General features: G+C 37.9%; 1 protein-coding gene across 1 annotated transcript in view; it reads right to left on the minus strand.

Moving 5' to 3' along the window:
* LOC114689014 (olfactory receptor 183-like) overlaps positions 1-614 on the minus strand; it is a 2,148-nt gene extending 1,534 nt beyond the window's left edge. The window contains exon 1 of the mRNA XM_037209981.1: positions 3-614. Coding sequence (XP_037065876.1) covers positions 3-596 — 594 coding nt within the window. The 5' untranslated portion in view covers positions 597-614. The remainder of the gene's footprint in view (positions 1-2) is intronic.
* Between the last annotated feature and the right edge of the window lie 21,622 nt (positions 615-22,236).

Consider the following 22,236-nt stretch of genomic DNA (forward strand, 5'->3'; position numbering starts at 1 on the left):
ATCATCAGATAATTCAAAGAAGGGTCAGTACAGGAAATTTTCAACAGTGGTATAGCATCACAAAAAAAGTGATATAGTATGTTGGAATTACAGAAGGTTAGTCTGGATAGAAAGCATTCATGGATTACAGCATGAAGAAAGCCACCTATAAATGATAAAACTAATAGACGAATGCATAGTCTATTGGTCATAATTACTGGATAAAGCAAAGGATTGCATATAGCTGCATAGCGATCATAAGCCATTGCTGCCAAGAGAAAACATTCTGTGGTCACACTTATTGCAAAGGAAAAGAACTGTACCATGCATTCAGAGATAGATATCACCTTGCCCTTGTCCAAAAGACTGAATAGCAACTTTGGTGTCACTGTGGATGATAACCAAGTATCCACTAAAGCCAAATTACTAAGGAAGAAGTACATGGGGATGTGAAGTCGAGGGTCATTCCAGATAAGAGTGATAAGACCAAGATTTCCCATAATGGTCATGAGGTATATTACCAAGAACACTAGGAACAGAGGGATTTTCCACTGTGGTTGGCATCTGAGACCTATGAGAACAAATTCTGTCCATACTGTTTCATTCTTCTTTTCCATGTCGTCATTGAATGTCTCCTGAAATTAGATTTAATGAATGTAAGACAGTAGTCACTGGGAGTAGTCATATCAATATTCATGTGAATATTGAAGGAGCTTCTACAGATGAGATAATGTAGTAAACTTTTTCTCATAATCTGAAAAATACTACAACAGAAAGAATACTCTAGAAATCAAGAATGACAATTTTCTAATTGATTCCATGTGATAATGAGAGGGCAGTAGCAGATTAAAAGTGAATGGAAGACCTTCTAAGCGTGTGATATTTTAAGTGTGAAACACACAGACACTGGAAATTTTGTGTCTTGGATGTGATGCATGAACATAAAAAAAGCTAATTGAATATACTGGATTTTAAAGAAATATTGTGTGCCTTGTAAAGGAATTTGCATTTATCCCTTAGGAATAGGCTTCTAATAAGATTCACAAGACATGGAATGATTTTTACAGATACACTTTTAAATAAATAGTTGCAAGGCACAAAAAAACTTTAAGAGAAAAGTTGGACTGAGGGACCTAACCAAGACATAACAACAAATTCCCAAATAAATTTACCTTCTTAGTAGCCCAGAAGGACTTTTTATATAAAATATTGGTGATTAAGCACACAGTAGTGATAGAGTCAGTACACAAATATGCATTAGGAATATATACTCTAAAGATATTCCTTTACAGAAGTCAACATAAGTATTACTTAGTCTATATTGCCATTAAAAGGAAGTTGCCCTGATAGGGTGATTATTGCACAGGTTCAATAGCATTCAGTATATAGGATAACTAAGATGAAGTTACATAATAGGAATCAAAGAATGATAAGAGAAGGAGAGGTAAATCACTTGATGGCTGGGTCAGTGGAGATCAAAAGAAAATGAGAACTGCCTGGAACACTCAACTCTAAGTGGGCTGTCTCCATCAAATCCTTCCCCTTAGAGATCAGAGAACCTTGTGGAGAAGGGCCAGAAAGAGTATAAGAGCCAGAGGGGTTGGGAGACACCAAGAAACGAGGCCTTCTATATCAACATGAGCAAAGTTCTCATGAACTCACAGAAACTGAACACAGCATTCAAAGGGCCTGCACTGTCTGCACCAGGTCCTCTGCATATATATTATGGCTTCCAGTTTAATGCTTTTATGTTGTTCCTAAGGGTGAGAATGAGTGGGTCTCTGATTCTCGTGCCTTCTCTTGGATTGTTTTCCTTCTGGTGGCTTGCCTTATCCAACTTTGATGTGATAGATTTCGTTATCTTTTATATTTATCTCTTAGAAGCCTCTTCTTGTCCAATGAGAGATAGAAAGTTATTAAAATGGGAATGGAAGAAGGGGGAACTGAGAGCAGTAGAGTTAGTGGAAATCATAGTCAGAATTTATTATATAGAAAAAAAACATTTTCTATGAAAGGATAAACTAATAAAGGTAAAAAATTCCAGGAAGGACCATGTTCTCAACATCCAACTGGAATATACTTAGGCCTATGTCTCTATTAAACCTAAAACAAGCAATGACTTGGTGCAATTAGGGCAGTTGGAAGCAGAGTTATGGGTAACCCTTCCTTAAAGACTATAAGGAAAGACGTGTGAGGAAAAGACAGGATACTGAGGAGGTGATATTAAAGAGACTGTAGTGTGGGTAGATTTCATTTATTAGACAGACATACATGAATCACTTTCTAATTCATGAATACCTGCTAATCAGGGGCTTCCCTCACTCAAGAAGTCCAAAAGGCTACAAACTCAGTTTCTTGTGCCTCTCTTACCTAGAAAGAGAATGAGGAGATTTGTTGGATGTTTTTTCACTCAAACCACATACACATACTTTCGGATACTTAGTGAGAAAAAGGACAGAGACAAAGAAATTGAGATCTTGAGGGCAAACAAGGCAACCATATCAAGACTCCAGCAAATGCATGCGGCACCACACCAATGGCATTGTCTGACTGACATGGGGCATCTGGAGTCAGCAGTAGTGGCAAAAGCTCTTATTTAAAGAGTTTTGGGACATGGTTTGGGCTACTATTAGGCTGCCTTGCTTTTCTGTTTCTATTCATTTTCAATCTCATTCCTCAACACTGTTTCTAATTAATTAAATTATTCACTATACTAACCTTATATCCTAAATTAAGGAAAAGAAATCAAAGAGATTCTAGAAAAAATATTGAGCATAAAAATCATGTAAGTAGCCGAGAACCTCAAAATGTGACATTTGTGGGTGTAGAGAAAAGATGGGATCATGATAATTAAATAAGTAATAAATAAATAAATGAATAAATATTTAAAAAAATAAAGATTAGTGACAAACACCAAAATCAATGCTCTAGTAGGACAGCAAATTAATGGAACTATTTGAGTGTAAGAATTAAGAAATTATATGTGTGTGAGTGTGTCAGATAGACATATAACAAATAATGTTTATTATATATACATAAATCAATATTCATATATCAAAATATTGTCATGTGAAGTAAAAATATAAAGCTAATCATTAATCAAGACCAAAGAATTTAATCAGAATAAATGATTGACTAAACCCAGTGGGCCATTTATCAAAACAATGAGAAATATTTTTATGTAAGAGTCAAGGCTTGATTATTTAATCCTGTTATTAAAGTGTTTTTTACAGTTCTACCTCATCACATAATGTCATTATGATCATGTCATTAAGATAATAGACATGTCACTCCAGCAAACCAGTCATTCTCACAGCATTGATTTTATTCAGAATGTAACAAAGTAGGAAAGCAGGATCCAGTCACTATTTGCTCATTTTTTACCTGGTTCCTTTGGTATTAATTTACTCTCATTGATACATATATACAATATTTTTACTTTATATAAGAATTTACAATACAGTAATCATTTCTATCTTACCCAAACACCAAAGGACTTGTGGCGATCCTTTACAGTATTAGGCCTTCAGGAATATGAAAGAGAGCAAGTGGGATGCTCAGGAAGGTTGGAGGAAGGAAAAGAAAGGGATAACACAAGATAATGATTTTTTAAATTTCAAAAAATAAAAAGGGCTTTCAATAATATATATTTAAAAGTATTGGTCCTCATAAAACAGAAAAAAGCTGTAATTTCAGAGGACTGCCATCCATAAACAGTGCAATCTTTTCCCATGACCTTTCATTTCAGAGGCTTCATTTCCAGGTCTCAGCAAACGTGGCTTATATAAGATTGAAGTACAAGAACCCACAGCTGTGTTGCTCCCTCCTTATTCCAAAGACTGAGGAAATGGAAACGTGAAAGTCCCTTGAGGACCAGATGGCTCCCTGCAGGACAAAGTGAAGCTGCTCTACTAGAGATTGAGAATGTGGCCATGTAAGAGCATAGGCTGTTCCGTACACCAGTGACCTTAAGAGGTCAGCATTTGAGGGATTGCACAGCGTCTGAGAAGTTAGGTCAGGGAGTTTCTTCTTCTTTTGATTCTTTTTCTTTTAAAGATTATGTGTACAAGTGTGTGTATGTCTAAGTTTGAGTTTGTGCACAACTGTGGTGCCCGTAGAACTTAAGAGGATGTTGAGCAGAAAGTAGTAAGCCACCAGATGTGAGTGCTTAGTTCTGAACTTGGTCCCTCTGAAAGAGCAGTATGTACTTTGGAGCCATATTTCCAGCTGAGACTTTCTTCCTAAGACTGTAAACATGGTGATTACATACTCATATTCCTTTTCAAGCATAAATAATCAGCTCAAACACAAATCTTTAGTAAATATATATATATAATATAAAAAAAAAATAATATATAAACAACATTAAGATTTAGCCCCTGAAACTAATTATAGTTGTCTTCAGAGTAAAAGGAATTTATGAATATAAAGGTTATTCCCTGTTGAGCCCACAACTAGAAAAATAGGATGCAAACAAAGGCCTATATTTTTGAAAGACTCAATAATCAATCAGTTGGCTTGAATATGACTTTTCTGTAGAGAACAAATATGCAAAAAAAAAGTGAATAAGAGTCGGAGGAAATCATATCAGTATGATATGACCTGACTATGTTAAAAAACATTCTTCTCCACAAGGTTCTCATCTTATTACCAAGAAGGATAAGGTACACAGACAACAAAGAGTAATAAATCAAGGCTTTCTTTATTAAGAGAAAGTGAAGCTCTTGGCAACAGAGAATGGATCTGAACAGATGCTGCCAAGGAAGAGTCAATGTCTTATAGGGTTTAATGGTTTTTAATGGGCTTGTGTTTACACAAACTAGGGGAAAGTGTGGACTCCTCAGAGGAGAACCTCCCAATCCAGAGGGCAGTCAGTTAGGTCCATTGTTTCATGCCTATTCATGCTTACTGTTACAGTGGAAAGGAGGAAAGAAATGTCTTTGTTTCAAGGTCTGGAGGACAGAGTGAAACAATTTTGCCAGTTGTTTCCATGCTCTATTTCTAGCTAATGGTCATGGTGACAGTTGGAAACTTCCGTCACCCAGATGATATTACTCTCACCAAAACATTGTTTAATTTAAAATAAATGTTGTCTCATTTTTTTTTACCTGTCTTTGATGGCAAAAGTCTACAATGAATATACCAATATGGGTAATCATTTTAATCTTTGTAATTTAAGGTGATTTAGTTATGATTTTCCTATTGTGACTTTATTTACATTTACTGATAAATTTTGTTGTAGTCCAGTTTATGTTTGTACTATAAGATGAGCATTTAATACTACACATTTTAATATTTTGGTTTTTTTTTTTTGAGATAAGTTCCATATATTTAACCCTGACTGTCCTGGAACTCACTACATAGACCAGGCTGGCCTCCAATTCACAGATATCTGCCTTCCTCTGCCTCCTGAATGCTAAGATTAAAGGTGTGTTCTGCCATGCCCAGATCATATTTCTTATTTATGGATGTTATTAAAATAATCAAAATCCATAAGAAGAAAACAAACAACAGAATGTAAATAGTAGCAAATGGCAGAGAAAAAAAAACACAGGCCCTTTGCCTAGGAAGAGATGAAGGAGTCATAAAAGGACAGTAAAAGATGCTGGATTCCTTGAGGTAGTTGAAACAAGATGGCAAATAGGACTCAACAATCCTGCAGAATCCTCCACGGGGACAATTTTATACAGATGAAGACATCTTCACAGGAGCCAAAGAAACTAAGTCAAGGATCATAGTTCCTACTTATAGCACAACAAGAATAAAGTGCAGCAGATAAGAAATTTTATTTTGCTTGTGTCCCCTTCCTTCCACACAGATGGTATATCATGAAGGATATAATGCTCTCTTGAGGGGTGAGAAGAGAAGTAACAGAGAACTCTGCCTTGTACTCAAATACTAGGTCTACTACAACCAACCTCTGCCCTGGACGGAGCCTCTTGTTGCCTCACTCTAAGAAAATACCTGTTGGAAAACATAGGTGCTCAGGAGGAGTTGGGACCATCTCGAGGTAGACTGCAGCATCACATGGACATTCTTGAATAAGATGTTTGTTCTGCTTCTTTCTTTAATAAAAAATATGAAAATATGTGCAATATTTTGTTAATCTAATTTCAACTGAGATCATTTAAATTAAATATTAAAAGATAGTAGGTTTGCTTCAGCTCAAACTCTGAAGCTGTCCAGGTAGAGTGCTTCTATTGGCAAAATACTTGCTAGGTAAGTGTGAGAATCTTAGTTTGAATTCACTAGAACTCACAGAAAGGCAAGCATGGTAGAAAGTTAGAAACAGAAAGGAGAGAGTACATATGCATATATGCATGCACACACACACGCACACACACACACACACACACACACACACACACACACACACACATTGTATATATACACAAATGTATATCAAACTGAAGCTGTCATCACATGATCAATTTCTCATTGCTTTGGTCAATGGTGGCCTTGAACACCGTAAAAGGAGAGGGCATGTTAGTTACTTACCTAACAGATGCAGCAAATGGGAGTGGATATTTATTTTAGTTTACATTTTAAGAGAAATACTCTTATTGTGAAGAAATCATAGCAGCAAGAAACTGGATCACAGTGGCCAGAGCATGAAGGGCAACTTGTCCAATGACACAGAGCAGGAAACAGAAAGCTCAGGCTAGAAAATTTTTTACCCTCCATCCCTGCCCAAATGACCCTGTGTCTTCCAAATACTGTTCATGTCCAAAAGGTTCCACAGCCTAAATACAATGCCATCAGTTGGGAAACAAATATTCAAACATGACCTTAGGGGGAAAATTCACATTCAAACCTATCACATAAAAAAGCTTTTAATCATAGGGCTCATGACTAAGAGACAGAAAGAAAAGACAGTAACCTCATTTAAGTGGATGCCATAAGTAACATAATGTTTTCCGCTAGCCTCAACTCTGACAGTCTTCTCAACCTTTCAGTAGCACCATGGGCTAGAAATTTTGCATTTAACACATAGGCTTTAGGGCTACATTCAGAATTCCAATGCATTTAGTCTACCTACATGATTTCCTATGTCTTAACTCTTCCAAAATATAAGATATAAGCCCAGTTCTTTCTAATACTTAAATCTATAATATCATAGGTAATTTTTTAATTAAATATTTCCAAAATACATTATCACTGGTGTCTTAATTACTTTTCTATTGCTGTAAAGAGATGCTATGCCAAGGCTGCTTATAGAAGAAAGCTTATTAGGTGCTCACTTATAGTTTCAGAGGGTTAGTCCATGACCACCATGGGAGCCTGGCAAAAGGCCGAAAGACTTGACTCTGGAGCAGTGGCTGAGATCTTATCTGTTAAGGTCACAACCACAAGACAGGAGAGACAGAAAGACAACCAACTGGAAGCTAACTTTGAAAACCTCAAAGTCCACTTCCCGTGACACACCACTCCAACAATGCCACATATACCAAACTTTCCAACCCATTCTACCAATTGACAACCATTCAACTGGGAAGCATCTATAGGGGCTATTCTCATCCAAGCCACAACAACAGAGTAAACTTATCAAAAGAACACACTGTCACAGGACAAACATTACTACTACAAATGTCAGAAGTAGGTAAATAGCTAGACATCAGAACAAAATAATACCAAAGCCTACCAGGGTAGACCTTGAATCGAGAGTCCCCATGGCAACAGGATAGGGCATGCTGTGGTGGTAACAAGTAAGCTTCTTAGTGGAGATTAGGAAGACCTGCTCTGCAACTTTTGATAGCTGGGAGTGCACATAATTTCTCCTTCTTGAAGAGGTTTTATATGCTGTTTCACTGTACCTCAAGAGATGTTCCATGTTTCAGGCATCTTCACCTTGCTGGGGACTCCACTTGAAACTGTGGCTTTACCCAATAAGTTCATCAATCACACTGTTAAGGGTCATTTGCTGGGAATCCAACCCCCCACCAAAAAACCTGCCTTGCCTCCTTGGTTATTCTTGTTGGAAGCCTCATGACTCTAGCAGTCTTATGTTATGCATGTCTACAAAACCATCCTGACATGCTAAGAAGATGCATTAGCATGAGCCATGTGAGGGCCTATTCAAACAATGGTGCATCTGCCTTTGTGTGTGTCACCAGGTGAAATGTGCCTTTGTGAAGAGGGTTCCTATGGCTTCCCCTCAATAGATTCTTCCTTTCAATGTCCACAAACCAAATTTATCTTTGTATACCTTATAATGGCTATTACTTAGCAAGTCTCTGAGATACATCTATGTGTCTTTCCTATTATCAACTGAAAGGTTCTTGGTTTCTTCTTAATCCTACAAGTCATCCTAACTTAACTCACTTTGGTAGCCATTCTCTAGGTGCTTCTTTTCAGATAAACTAAGCTCTTTTTAATTTGTTTCTTCTCTGCTTCTCTGCTCCCATTCTCAAGGAAAATATGTCTGAAAATAGTCAAAGATTCTCATGTAGGTAATTGCTGTGGATATTGCTCTATATAAATAAAACACTGATGGCCAGTGACCAGGCAGGAAGTAGGTTGCCAGGCAGGAAGTAGGTGGGACAAGGAGAGAGGAGAATTCTGGGAAGCAGAAGGCTGAGGAGAGAGACACTGCAGCCACCGCCAGGACAAGCAGCATATAAAGACTCTGGTAAGCCACCAGCCACGTGGCAAGGTATAGATTTATAAAAATGGGTTAATTTAAGATATAAGAACAGTTAGCAAGAAGCCTGCCACGGCCATACAGTTTGTAAGCAATATAAGTCTCTGTGTTTACTTGGTTGGGTCTGAGCGGCTGTGGGACTGGCGGGTGACAAAGATTTGTCCTGACTGTGGGCAAGGCTGGAAAACTCAAGCAACAAATGGCGCCCAACGGCTCGAGTTTCCACCTTAAACCTGAGAATATTTAATAACCAATTCTAAACAGAGCCAAAACCAGGTTCCTGCTTCTTATCTCATACGGGCAGCTAGATGCTGCAAAATGCAGGTTTGAACACTGGCGGGTACCTGGCGTGTGCGTTTGACCGGCAGTATGGCGGAAATGAGGCATCTGCCAGCGGCACATTAAACAGTGTGGTAGATTTAGTCTTTACTAGTATTTAAAAAAAAAAAGAGAGAGAGGTTTCTGGGCTACACGCTGCTTTGATAAAAGCTTAGACCCACTATTTCTGAGACTTGATGACTCACAAAACTGGTGGAAAACGCCATGTTGGTAAGCTGAAATGGGCAGAGCCAGCAGCCACAGCACCGTTTCAGTCTTAGAATACTGCAGTTTAAAGCAATAGATTCACAATACGTAGGCTTAAAAGAGACAAAAAAGATAAATTAATATAAAAAAAGCCACGTAAAGATGAATATTACACAGACAATCTGGATTGTGCTGTCTTTGGGATTTTTAACTGCAAAAAAACATTTGATCAAAAAAGATGTTCAATTAAACCAATATGTATATTTTAAAGGTACCTTGACTTCAAAATTTGGATTTAAGGATATGTTGCTTTGGAAAAGAGGTTCTGCTTTTGTTTCCACAGAAAGCCAGAGACTATGGATTTGTTCCAGATTAAGATACATCAGGTTTGACCAGCCAAGACCCCCTGAAAGGTCTCTGATGACACCATGGCCCAGATGATCCAACATCCAGAGCAGTTTCAAGGCAACTGGTTCACACAATACAGCCTCACAGACTACCCCATAGGCCTAAAATTTTCTTTGCATCCCCATAAGATACAGCGCCCCCCTCCAGCAGGAAGTAGTAAGAGATGCTACGCCCAAATTCCCAAATATACCAAGCTGGCTTTGGAGGTGGAATTGGCTCACTCCCCTCTACATATTGCTTTAAAAAAAAATGGTTAAGAGATTCTTGTGTCCCAAATCAGAAGAGCCCTCTGGTATGGGACAGAGAAAAAACAATATTTTTATTTAAAACAGGTTGATTATAAATGTGATCTCTTTCTAAAAAAGAAAAGGGGATTTGATATAGATATATAGGAGGATATGGAGATGATAAGATAAAAGGGTAGATTAATGAACCTACTTTTAAAGAACAACTTGTTTAAAATGTTTTACATTGGTATAGATTTTAGTTTATGTTTAAAATGTTTTACATTGGTATAAATTTTAGTTTATTGATACAAACTTGAAGTTAATTTTGTTATACTGTATATATATATACATATATATATATATAATTTCTTGTTTGAGGTATTATGTTTATGTAACTCATTTAAAATTGTAATGGATAATTAAAAATAGATTAATAATTAGTCATCTATGATAATCATATCTGTAGCCATGTTAGTTAAGTCTTCTAGGTATACATAGATATATTTCAGATAGATAGATAATCTTCAAACACTTCATAAACCTAGAGAATATGGCATTTAAATAACTTAAAATTCTGTTGACGTGAGACACAATTGCTCCTGGCTGCACCAATTGATCCCGAGAGAATGTTGGGCTTCTAAGACATTTCAATTTGGAAGTTTGTCTTTTTGGCACAAAATGGCCTACTGGGCAAAGAACTGCCCTTGCCTTGATGGCTGACAGTACAAATATAATGCTGTCCCTTTCTGGACAAGCGGGACACAAGGAAAGCGACCACTGTACTCTGCCAAGACAGGGTAAGATGGTCTTTCAGAATTCCTGCTTCTGAAGATGGTCTGTCAGATACTCTAGGCCTATAGCCAATTTGAATGCACCAACAATGCTGAGAAACATTAGGTGACTGTCCAGGCTGCCAGCTGTCTTGGTCTACTTTTGCAAGATTCCCGAAAGTTGTTTGCATCCATCTACCATTTCTCAGGTACCATTATGTTCCTTCTCAGGTCTTTGATGTGGTTGAAAACTAGATAGTTGTAATTTCCTCAGTAATGATAAAAAATAAGTTAGATATAAAACCTTAAACTCACAAATATAAGATAGATAGGACATCTTCTTTAATATTGTAACTGTAATTCTTGCTCGGTAATTGTTTTGTTATATGTAATTTTACCATGTTAAAGTTAAAACCTTCCTTTTTAAAAAAAGAAAAAAAGGGGAAGTGCTGTGGATATTGCTCTATATAAATAAAACACTGATGGCCAGTGACCAGGCAGGAAGTAGGTTGCCAGGCAGGAAGTAGGTGGGACAAGGAGAGAGGAGAATTCTGGGAAGCAGAAGGCTGAGGGGAGAGACACTGCAGCCACCGCCAGGACAAGCAGCATGTAAAGACGCTGGTAAGCCACCAGCCACGTGGCAAGGTATAGCTTTATAAAAATGGGTTAATTTAAGATAAAAGAACAGTTAGCAAGAAGCCTGCCACGGCCATACAGTTTATAAGTGATATAAGCGTCTGAGTGATTATTTTATAAGTGGATTGTGGGACTGCGGGGCTTGGGGAACCTGGAGAGAAGCCCTCCAGCAACAGGTAATTCCATGATTTAGTGCTATAAAATTTACTCCACATGATAAATTAGTCAATCATCATTAAACTTGATCTCTAACAATGTCTCAGGGAAACAGAAGCTGCACCCAAATTATTTTCAAGTGGAATGCAAGTGATATCAACCTAATTTCCAATAAGATCCATATTTCCACTTGAAACATTATCCATGTTATCTCTACTATAAGAATTCTTCTTTCACCTTCCCAAACATCCGAGCCTTCATTATAATTTCCAATAATGTTTCCTTTATAAAAGTTTAGGCATTTTAGCATGCTACTATAATAATTCCAAAACTCCATCTGAGAACCAATTTCAAAATGATTCAAAATTACATATTTAGGCACAGCACAGCAATAACCCCACTTGGCAATAATCCTTCTTGGTACCATGTTTTTAATGTTAGTCAGTTTTCCACTAACACAAATAATGCTTTGGAGAGATAATTTTCAAAGAAAAGACACAATTTTGCATCTATACATGAATTGTTGTCTAACCTTAGTACAGGCCTTGCTATCCTACGCAGGAAAATGATTTCTATAGGAGTAGTGGCAGCTAGATGAGGCTAAGGCGGAATGCCCTGTGGAGACATTCTCATGATCCATTAAGTTACTGTGCAAGTGTAAATGCTCATCAGGAAGGGGGTATTGTTGCTACAGAATACCATAAGTTGAACATGAAGATTAGTACTCCATCATATGAAGTTAAATGTATGAAATCTGACTTAAGTGGTCCATGTAGGCAGAAGGAATTTACATGAAGTGCTGGTACAACTGTTCGCCATTCCCTTTTCTGTTTCGTTACATCCTCTTTCTTGCCTTACAGTATACTCACATGTGGAGTTTGTCCCTAGAAATCAGCTATGAAAATGAGGAAGCAGTCTGCACACAGATGGTTTAATTTCTTTTCAAGTTTCTAGTGATAGATGACTACATCATTACAACCCTTTTCTGGGAAATTCTTCTATGTGGCAGAACTTTTAGCTCTGAAATCAGTTGTCAGTTTCCTAAGAAAGATAAATGACCAGATTTCAGATGTGCCATTATGTTGTTAATACTAAATCTCTCTTATAGTTTATATATATGCAGATTTTTTTCTTTTGGGGCTATCAGCTCACCAAAAATATGACATGGGAATTATTATTAATTATAAAATCTTGTCCTATACCTTAGGCTTATAACTCTAGCTCTTATAATTTAAATTAACTATATGTTTTAAAATCTATGTTCTTTTACATGGCTCAGTTGCATTTACTCTGTATTGCCTTTCCTGCTTCCTCCAAGTCTAATTGGCAACTCTGCCTTTCTTCCCAGAGCAGGTGCTGTTCCCAGAAGTCCTGACTAACATTTTCCTGTCTAGCTATTGGTCATTCAGCTCTTTATTAAACCAATAATAGTGACACATCTTCACACAATGTAAATAAGTGTTCTAGAATATTCACCCCTCTTTTTGTCTAAATAAAAAGGAAAGGTTCTAACAAAATAAAACTATAAATGGGAATAATAATTATCAGGTAAAAATTGTATTTACAATTTCCAGTCCATTTGTATTTGGCATATTCAGAGAAAATATTGTTTTTTTTTCCTTTTATTTTATTTTACAATACCATTCAGTTCAATATATCAGCCACAGATTCCCTTGTTCTCCCCCTTTCCTGCCCCCTCCCCTTCCCCCCAGTCCACTCCCCATTCCTACCTCCTCCAGGGCAAAGCCTCCCCCGAGGACTGAGATCAACCTGGTAGACTCAGTCTAGGCAGGTCCAGTCCCCTCCTCCCAGACTGAGCCAAGCATCCTTGCATAAGCACCAGGTTTCAAACAGCCAACTCATGCAATAAGCACAGGACCCGGTACCACTGCCAAGATGCCTCCCAAACAGATCAAGCCAATCAACTGTCTCACCTACAGAGAAAATATTCTATTGCCTATCTGTCTTGATGAATTTAAAGTTTTATATTTAAATCATTTTCTACCATAACTTGTATTACTATCTTTAAACTATCTTTTTTAGACCTCAAAACATTTTATTAGATAAACAATTTAAGCTTTTATGTTTCACAGTCTTATACATTTTATACATTTTTGTGAGTTTCTTTTTTTAAATTGGTAACAAAGAAAACTGTAACTATAATTATCTCATCATCAATTCCATCAGAGACCCAAGAAGTATATACTATTACCTGAGTAAACAAGAAGTACAGAGCAAATAACTTCTAAAATTATAAAAATGACAGAAACATCTGGCTCCATGCATAGTCATCCAAGGTTCCTCTGTAATGTTGGGGCATCCATCTTCAGCCTACAGACCTAGCATATTTGACAGACTTTTCTATGAAGCAGGAATTTTTGAAGGACTGTTCTACCCTGTCTTGGTAAAGTTCATCAGTCACTGTCTTTTGTGCCCTGCTTGTCCAGTTTGAACAGCATACTGTCATCAGTCGAGGAAAGGGCAGTTTCTTGCCCAAATGACTAACTTTTGCCACATATAAAGCAAACTCCATATGGAGGTTCTTTGATGTCCATCATCCTTTTTTTCAAGTAAATTGGTGCTGCCAAGAGTAGACATGTCTCGGCCGGGCGGTGGTGGCGCACGCTTTAATCCCAGCACTCGAGAGGCAGAGCCAGGCGGATCTCTGTGAGTTCGAGGCCAGCCTGGGCTACCAAGTGAGTTCCAGGAAAGGCGCAAAGCTACACAGAGAAACCCTGTCTCAAAAAACCAAAAAAAAAAAAAAAAAAAAAAAAAAAAAAAAAAAAAAAAAAAAAAAAAAAAGAGTAGACATGTCTCACTATCATGAAAAGGCTAACATTATTATAACATTTTGAATGCCATGTTGTGTAGGTCTTTGAAGTGTTTGAAGATCACCTTTCTTAAATATGTATCTCTGACCTTGAAAATATACCTATCATAGCCACAAATTGGATTGTTAGATGACTAACTACCAATGTGTATTTCTTAATTACCCTAAATAGTGTGTACTTTTAACATCCAAGGAGTAGAAATTTACATTGTCCTGTTAAATGAGCTGCACATATAAAATACCTTAAACAAGAATAGAAACTATGCACAATATAACACAAATAACCTTAAATTTGTAGCAATATACAAACATCCATACCAAGGTGAAATATTTGAGAGTAGTGGTTATTTAAAAGTAGACTTAATATCCCACCCCTTTATTTCATCATTTCTATATTATACCACCCTTTTTCCTTTCAGAAAGAGATCCCTGAATCTAATTTCCTTTGTTTAGCTTTTTCCCTGATCATGCCCAGTAACAATTTGTAACCAACCCCCCTAACAGATGACAAACATCATATCCATAGAAGGACCACAAACCACCCACCACACCTCTTGGGAATGTGGGCATCATGTTCTCTAGACTGTTTCCTGTTGTCTGGGGATGAAGATATGTTTGGGGAGCCCTGAGAAAATTAAGAAAAAAAGGTCAAGTCCAGGAAGATCTAGCTGTTGTCTAGTCTATGTGTAATGGAAAATGGAGGACTTATCTGAAGTCTGACTGGAGAACTCTCAGCCAGCAGTCTTGAAGCTGTTCTGGATGTGGAACTCTGAAGAAACTGTAATAGAGGGATTCTGAGAGGCTAGTTCACTTGAGCCACCCATTTTCTTTCTTTTTTTTTTTCCAAACGTATCTGTTTTAATTACATTCTCCAACAATTTAAAGAAGAATTGATAATTACAATATAATTATACAGATAATGTGAAATCTGTACAATGAAAATTAAAAATATTTAAACACAAAAATGCCCATTCTAAGTATATTTGGAAATCCCCTTAATAAGAGAGGCATTATGAAATAATAATTCTCCCTCCAAAGATGTATTTTCGAAGGGAGGGCAGTCTTTGTTGTGGCTTGCCACACCTTCACAGGAACACTGTAAAACCTAGAAGCAGAGAGTGGCATTCATTCCCCAGAAACTCACCTTCAACATCACACCAAGTCCTAAGTCTCAGACACAATAAGCTACTATTACAGCAACTACTATGGTGGACTTGGTTATGGCCTTGGTGAGCCACCCATTTTCACTGGTGTCTGGTCTCCTTACTCTAAAACACACAAACTTTTAAAAGTAACATATATATCAACATTAACACAAAGATGGGGTGTACAGGGTACACAAGTCAGTTAAAGATGTTTTGTTTGAGCAGGTAAAATATATGTCACCTGTCTTGTAGTGTTTTTTTTTTTTAAGTTTATTTCTTTATATTTGTAGCCAGGATTGTCAGAGGTTCTTCTCTGATCAAATCTGATCTCTATCAACCTTGAACAAATTCCAGTTTTTTGTTTTCTGTGGAAAGAAAAAGATTGTCTTCCTTAAAGCAATGTATTTTTTTTTCACTTCTATTTTAAAGTTAAGGCATTTCTATAGAATCTAGACTGGTTTAATTTATCAGTCCCTTCCAAAATCCATTGTATCTCAGCAGTTGTCATTCTCTGTTTATTAGCATTCAAAACATTTAAAGTCAATAAAGCACCACACAGGATCCAGACGCCCCATGTATTTCCCATCTTTATGTGGCCTTTTTAAATTATTTTATTTTATAAGACTTTATTTTATTATTTTTAAACTATTTTTTCTATGACAGTTTATTCCCATTTTTTTCTTTCTTCAACATCTAAGCACATTTTTAAACATATTGTACTTTTTAGAGGTTTTCTGTGTCTGGACCTGTCTTTACTGAGCATCTGCAGTGTTTTCTGGCAACATAAAACAAATCTTAAGCTGCTATGTCAGCCACTGGTATGGATTAGCTTAGCACATGGCACTGGTGGCTGGCTCCAACCCACAGGCAGCAGCTGGTAACCAAACCCCAGTCTATCTGAGAGACTGCCGGACAAGGAAGCAACATCCAGTTTCTTGTTCAAAACTTTTCTTAGTTTTCTCAGGCCCTTTATTTTGATATTTGAGCATCCACATTGGAAATCATTATGTAAGCAGAATTTTCTTTTTGGGTCACCAGCTCACAAAAAAAAAAAAACAACAAAAAAACAAAACAAACAAAAAAAAACCACAGAGACTTATTACTAATTATGGAAGCTTGATCTATAGCTTAGACTTGTCCCACTAGCTCTTATAACTTAAATAAACCCATTTTTTCTTGATCATGGTATTTTTTTATTATTTTATTTTACAATACTATTCAGTACTACATAACAGCCACAGATTCCCTTGTTCTCCCCCTTCCTGCCTCCCTTCCCTTTCCCCCCAGCCTACTTTCCATTCCCACCTCCTCCAGAGCAAGGCCTCCCCTGAGGACTGAGATCGACCTGATAGATTCAGTCCAGGCAGATCCAGTCCCCTCCTCCCAGATTAAGTTAAGCGTCCCTGCATAAGTCCCAGGTTTCAAACAGCTAACTCATGCAATGAGCCCAGGACCTGGTACCACTGCCTAGATGCCTTCCAAACAAATCAAGCCAATCAACTGTCTCACCTATTCAGAGGGCCTGATCCAGTTGGGGGCACCTCAACATTTGGTTCATAGTTCATGTGTTTCCATTCGTTTGGCCATTTGTCCCTGTGCTTTATCCAACCTTGGTTTCAACAATTCTCGCTCATATAAACCCTCCTCTTTCTCGCTAATTGGACTCCTGGCACTCCACCCAGGGCCTAGCCGTGGATCTCTGCATCCAGATTCCTCAGTCCTTGGATGGGGTTTCTGGCACAACTATTAGGGTGTTTGGCCATCCCATCACCAAATAAACCCATATATTTTATTTTTTAATTTAATTTTACATATCAGCCACGAATTCCCTTGTTCTCCCCCCTCCCAACCCCTACTTCCCCCCCCCCCGCCTTCCTTCCCCATCTCACGCTCCATTCCCATCTCCTCCAGGAAAAAGACTCTCCTGAGGATTGAGTTCAACCTGGTAGATTCAGTCCAGGCAGGTCCAGTCCCCTCCTCCCAGGCTGATCCAAGTGTCCCTGTATAAGCCCCAGGTTCCAAACAGTGAACTCATGCACTGAGTACAGGACCTGGTACCACTGCCTGGATGTCTCCCAAACAGATAAAGCTAATCAACTGTCTTACTTATCCAGAGGGCCTGATCCAGTTGGGGGCTCCTCAGCTATTGGTTCATTGTTCATGTGTTTCCATTCATTTGGTTATTTGTCCCTGTGCTTTATCCAACCTTGGTTTCAACAATTCTCACTCATACAAACCCTCCTCTTTCTCACCAATTGGATTCCTAGAGCTCCACCTGGGGCCTGGCCGTGGATCTCTGCATCCGGTTTCCTCAGTCATTGGATGAGGTTTCTAGCATGACAATTAGGGTGTCTGGCCATCCTATTACCAGAGTAGGTCAGTTTGGGCTGTCTCTCGACCATTGCCAGTAGTCTATTGTGGGGGTATCTTTGTGGGTTTCTGTGGGTTTCTCTAGCACTCTGCTTCTTCCTATTATCATGTGGTCTTCATTTATCATGGTCTCTTGTTCCTTGTTCTCCCTCTCTGTTCTTGATCCAGCTGGAATCTCCTGCACCCCTAAGCCTTCTTTCCCTCGACTCTTGCCCTTCATTACCCCCCACTCATGTCCAGGCTCTTCATGTAGATCTCAGCCATTTCTCTGTCATTGGGGGATCCCTGTGTCTTTCTTGGGGTCCTGTTTTCTAGGTAGCCTGGAGTTGTGAGTAGCAGTCTAGTCATCTTTGTTTTACATCTAGTATCCTCCTATGAGTGAGTACATACCATGTTTGTCTTTCTGAGTCTGGGTTACCTCACTCAGGGTGATTTTTTTTCTAGATCCATCCATTTGCCTGCAAACCTCATGATGTCATTGTTTTTCTCTGTTGAGTTGTGTATATGTACCACATTTTATTTATCCATTCTACAGTTGAAGGTCATCTAGGTTGTTTCCAGGTTTTGGCTATTACAAACAATGCTGATATGAACATAGCTGAGCAAGTGCTCTTGTGGTATGATTGAGCATTTCTTAGGTATATGCCCAAGAGTGTTATAGCTGGGTTTTGGGGGAGATTGATTCCCAATTTTCTAAGAAAGCACCATATTGATTTCCAAAGTGGTTGAACAAGCTTGCATTCCCACCAGCAGTGGAGGAGAGTTCCCCTAGCTCCACATACTCTCCAGCATAAGGTGCCTTCAGTGTTTTTGATCTTAGCCATTCTGACAGGCATAAGGTGGTATCTCAGAGATGTTTTGATTTGCATTTCCCTGATGATTAGGGATGTTGAGCAATTCCTTAGATGTCTTTCAGCCATTTGAGTTTCCTCTGTTGAGAATTCTCTTTTTAGTTCTATATCCCATTTCTTAATTGGACTGTTGCACATTTTGATGTCTAATTTCTTGAGTTCTTTATATATTCTGGATATCAGTCCTCTGTCAGGTGTGGGGTTGGTGAAGACCTTTTCCTATTCTGTAGGCTGTCGCTTTGCCTTGTTGATCATATGCTTTGCTCTACAATAGCTTCTCAGTTTCAAGAGGTCCCATTGATTGATTGCTTCTCTCAGTGTCTGTGCTACTGGTGTTATATTTAGGAAGTGATCTCCTATGCCAATGCTTTCAAGACTACTTCCTACTTTCTCTTCCATCAGAGATCTCTTTGTTCCCAGAAATCTCACCTAACCATTTCCTGCATAGATATTGGCTATTCAGTATGTATTAAACCAATAACAGTGTACAGGAATATTCAGCAACACTTATGTAGTCACTTAATGCTATGAACTTGCTGCTTAGAACCACCTTCATTGTGCCCTTTAAGTTTGAGTATGTTGTGCATTCATTTCTAAAATGTTTCTAGTTTCTTTCTTAATTTTGTCTTGACCCATTTTTTATTCTGTAGAGTGTGGTAATATCATGTCTCCCAATATATTGTGGTTTAATGAGTTATGGATATTGTTGCTGTTAACGATGGTTGGTTACAAGTTGTTAATCATTGGCAGTCCAAAAAAAAAAAGCTAAATAAAGGAGATTATATTCAGGGTTCTTGTTTAAAAAAAGAAAAAGAAAAAAATGATGTAGATAAGAAGTATATTATTGAATCTACTCTAAAAAAAGAGATATAGAAATAATAGGGTAAATGGGTAGATTTTTGAATATACTCTAAAAAGAAAAAAAGGGAAAATATAAAAATGATAAAAGGTAAATTATTGAATCTACTCTTAAAAGAAAAGAGAGAGAATATGGATATGATAAGACAAAAAGGTAGACTGTTGAATCAGTTTTTTAAAAAGGAACTACTTGTTTTAAATATTTTACATTGGATTGGATTTTTGTATATTGTGTACAAATTTTGGACTCCCTAAAATAGGATAAGTAATGATTTTTTTCTGAATTTGTCAAATGTTAATGGACTGGACATAGTTAATATATATAATGGAGTTTTCTGTCTAATCTTTCAAATGTTAATGGACTAGACATTGTTAATGTAATTTTTGGCTGTATATATTGTATATACTTATTGGATACAGTTTTTATTATATTAGTTATAAGCTTCTTTTATTATTTTAGACAAAAAAAAAGGGAAATGTGGTAATATCATGTCTTCCAATATATTGTGCACCCTAATAAATTTATCTGGGATCGGAGAACAGAACAGCCACTAGATAGACATGGAGGCCAGAAAATGGTGGCACACAAACCTTTAATCCTATCACTTGAGAGGCAGAGATCCATCCAGATCTCTGTGAGTTCAAGGCCACACTGGAAACAGCTGGGTATGGTGACACACACCTTTAATCCCAGGAAGTGATGGCCAAAGCAGAAAAGTATATAAAGCATGAGGACCAGGAACTAGAGGCTTTTAAGCTTTTAGGCTTTAGTAGCATTTCAGCTGAGATCTTTTGGATGAGGACTCAGAGGCTTCCAGTTTGAGGAAACGAGCTCAGCTGAGGAGTTGGTGAGGTGAGGTTGGCTGTGGTTTGTACTGTTTCTCTGATCTTTCAGCATTCACTCCAATATCTGTCTCCAGGTTTGTTTTTTTATTAGTAAGATCTTTTAAAATTTGTTGTTACAGTAGAGTTGTTCAGTTTCCACAAGTTTGTAAGCTTTCTGTTGTTTCTGTTTTTGTTGATATTCAGCTTTAATAATACATGGTCAGAGAATATGCACGGTCTTATTTCAACTTTCTTCTGTTATTACTTGCTTCATCTTCCAGTATGTGGTCAATTGTGTAAAAAATTCCATGAGGAGCTGAGAAGAAGGTATATTCTTTGGGTTTGGGTGAAATGTTCTGTAAATATCTGTTAGGTCCATTTGGTTTGATGTCAGTTAGTTCCAACACTAATCTGTTTAGACTTTGTCTTGATGATCTGTCTATTTGTGAGAGTGGGATATTAGAGTCTCCCACTAATGCTGGGGCTGAGCTCAATATGTGATTTAAGCTGTAGAAGTGTTTCTTTTGCAAACTTGGGTACCCTAGCATTTGCCGCATAGATTATAAGAATTGCAATGTCTAGGTTGTTTCCAGTTTCTGGCTCTTATGAATAAAGATTCTATGAACAAAACTGAGCAAATGCCCTTGTGGTAGAATGGAGCATCCTTTTGGTATATGTCCCAGAGTGATATGTTAGGTCTTGAGGTAGACTGATTCACCATTTTCTGAGGGACCACCAACCTAGATGTCCCTCAACCAAAGAATGGTTGGTACATTTACAAAATGTGATGTCATCTAACTGTTTAAAAAAATAACATCATGAAAAGTGCAGGCAAATTCACGGATCTAGAAAAGATCATCTTGAGTGAGATAACTCAGACCCAGAAAGACAAACATGGTATGTTCTTACTTATAAGTGGATATTAGTTGTGAAGTAAAAGATAATCGTGCTACAACCCACAGACCCAGAGAAGCTAAGTAACAAGGAAGGCTCAAGGGGTGAAGTATGGATCTACCTAGGAAAGGGAAATAGAATAGATTTTGTGGATGGACTGAAAACCCCAGTTTTCACCAACTGGGGTTGGGTGGGGATGGGAAAAAAAGGGAATCAGATTGGGGGTGAGGGAAGAGATTACTGGGAGAGATGACTGGAATTGGGGCATCGTTTGGGGGCTTGATGTAGAAATCTAATGAATTGGAAACTGCCTGAAATCTATGAGAGTGACCCTAGTGAAGACTCTTATAATGGGGGATTTAGAGTCTGAATTGGTCATCTTCTGTAACCAGGCAAGGCTTCCAACAGTGGTACTGGGGCATCAACTCAGCCACTAAACCTCTGACCTACAATCTGTCCTACCCAGAAGATGTAGTAGGGTAATGGTGGTGCAGAATTTGTAGGGGTGCCCAACCAATGAGTGGTTCAACTTGAGGTCCATGCCTCGAGAGGGAGCCCATACCTGACACTGCTTAGATGGCCAGGAACCAGAGTTTGGATAGCCCAGAGACCTATAAAAGAACCCAACATGACTGGCAACAATAATAATAATAATAATAATTAATAATAATAATACAATGCCAATGAAATAATTCCTAATAACATTATGCTATACTTATAGATTAGCGCCTAGCCCAATTGTCATCAGAGAGGTGTCATCCAACAACTGGTGAGATCAGATGCAGAGACCCATAGCCAAACATTAGGCAAGGCTAGGGCAACCCTGCTGAAGAAGAGGAGAAAGGATTATAGAAGCCAGAGAAGTCAAGGACACTTCAAGAACACAGCCCACAGAATCAACTGAGCAGGGCTCATAGGGTCTCACAAAGACTAAAGCAAAAAAATCACAGATCCTGTATGGATCTGAGTTAGGTCCGCTGAATATATGTTATGGTTGCATAGCTCAGTGTTCTTATGGGACTCCTATCAGTGGGAGTAGGGGGTGTCTCTGACTCTTTGCGTGTTCCTATCAGTTGCAGGTTGATGTTTCTCTGATGACAATTTGGCTAAGCACTGACCTA

This window comes from Peromyscus leucopus, chromosome 12 (assembly GCF_004664715.2).
Source record: "Peromyscus leucopus breed LL Stock chromosome 12, UCI_PerLeu_2.1, whole genome shotgun sequence".
Taxonomy (NCBI): Eukaryota; Metazoa; Chordata; class Mammalia; order Rodentia; family Cricetidae; genus Peromyscus; species Peromyscus leucopus.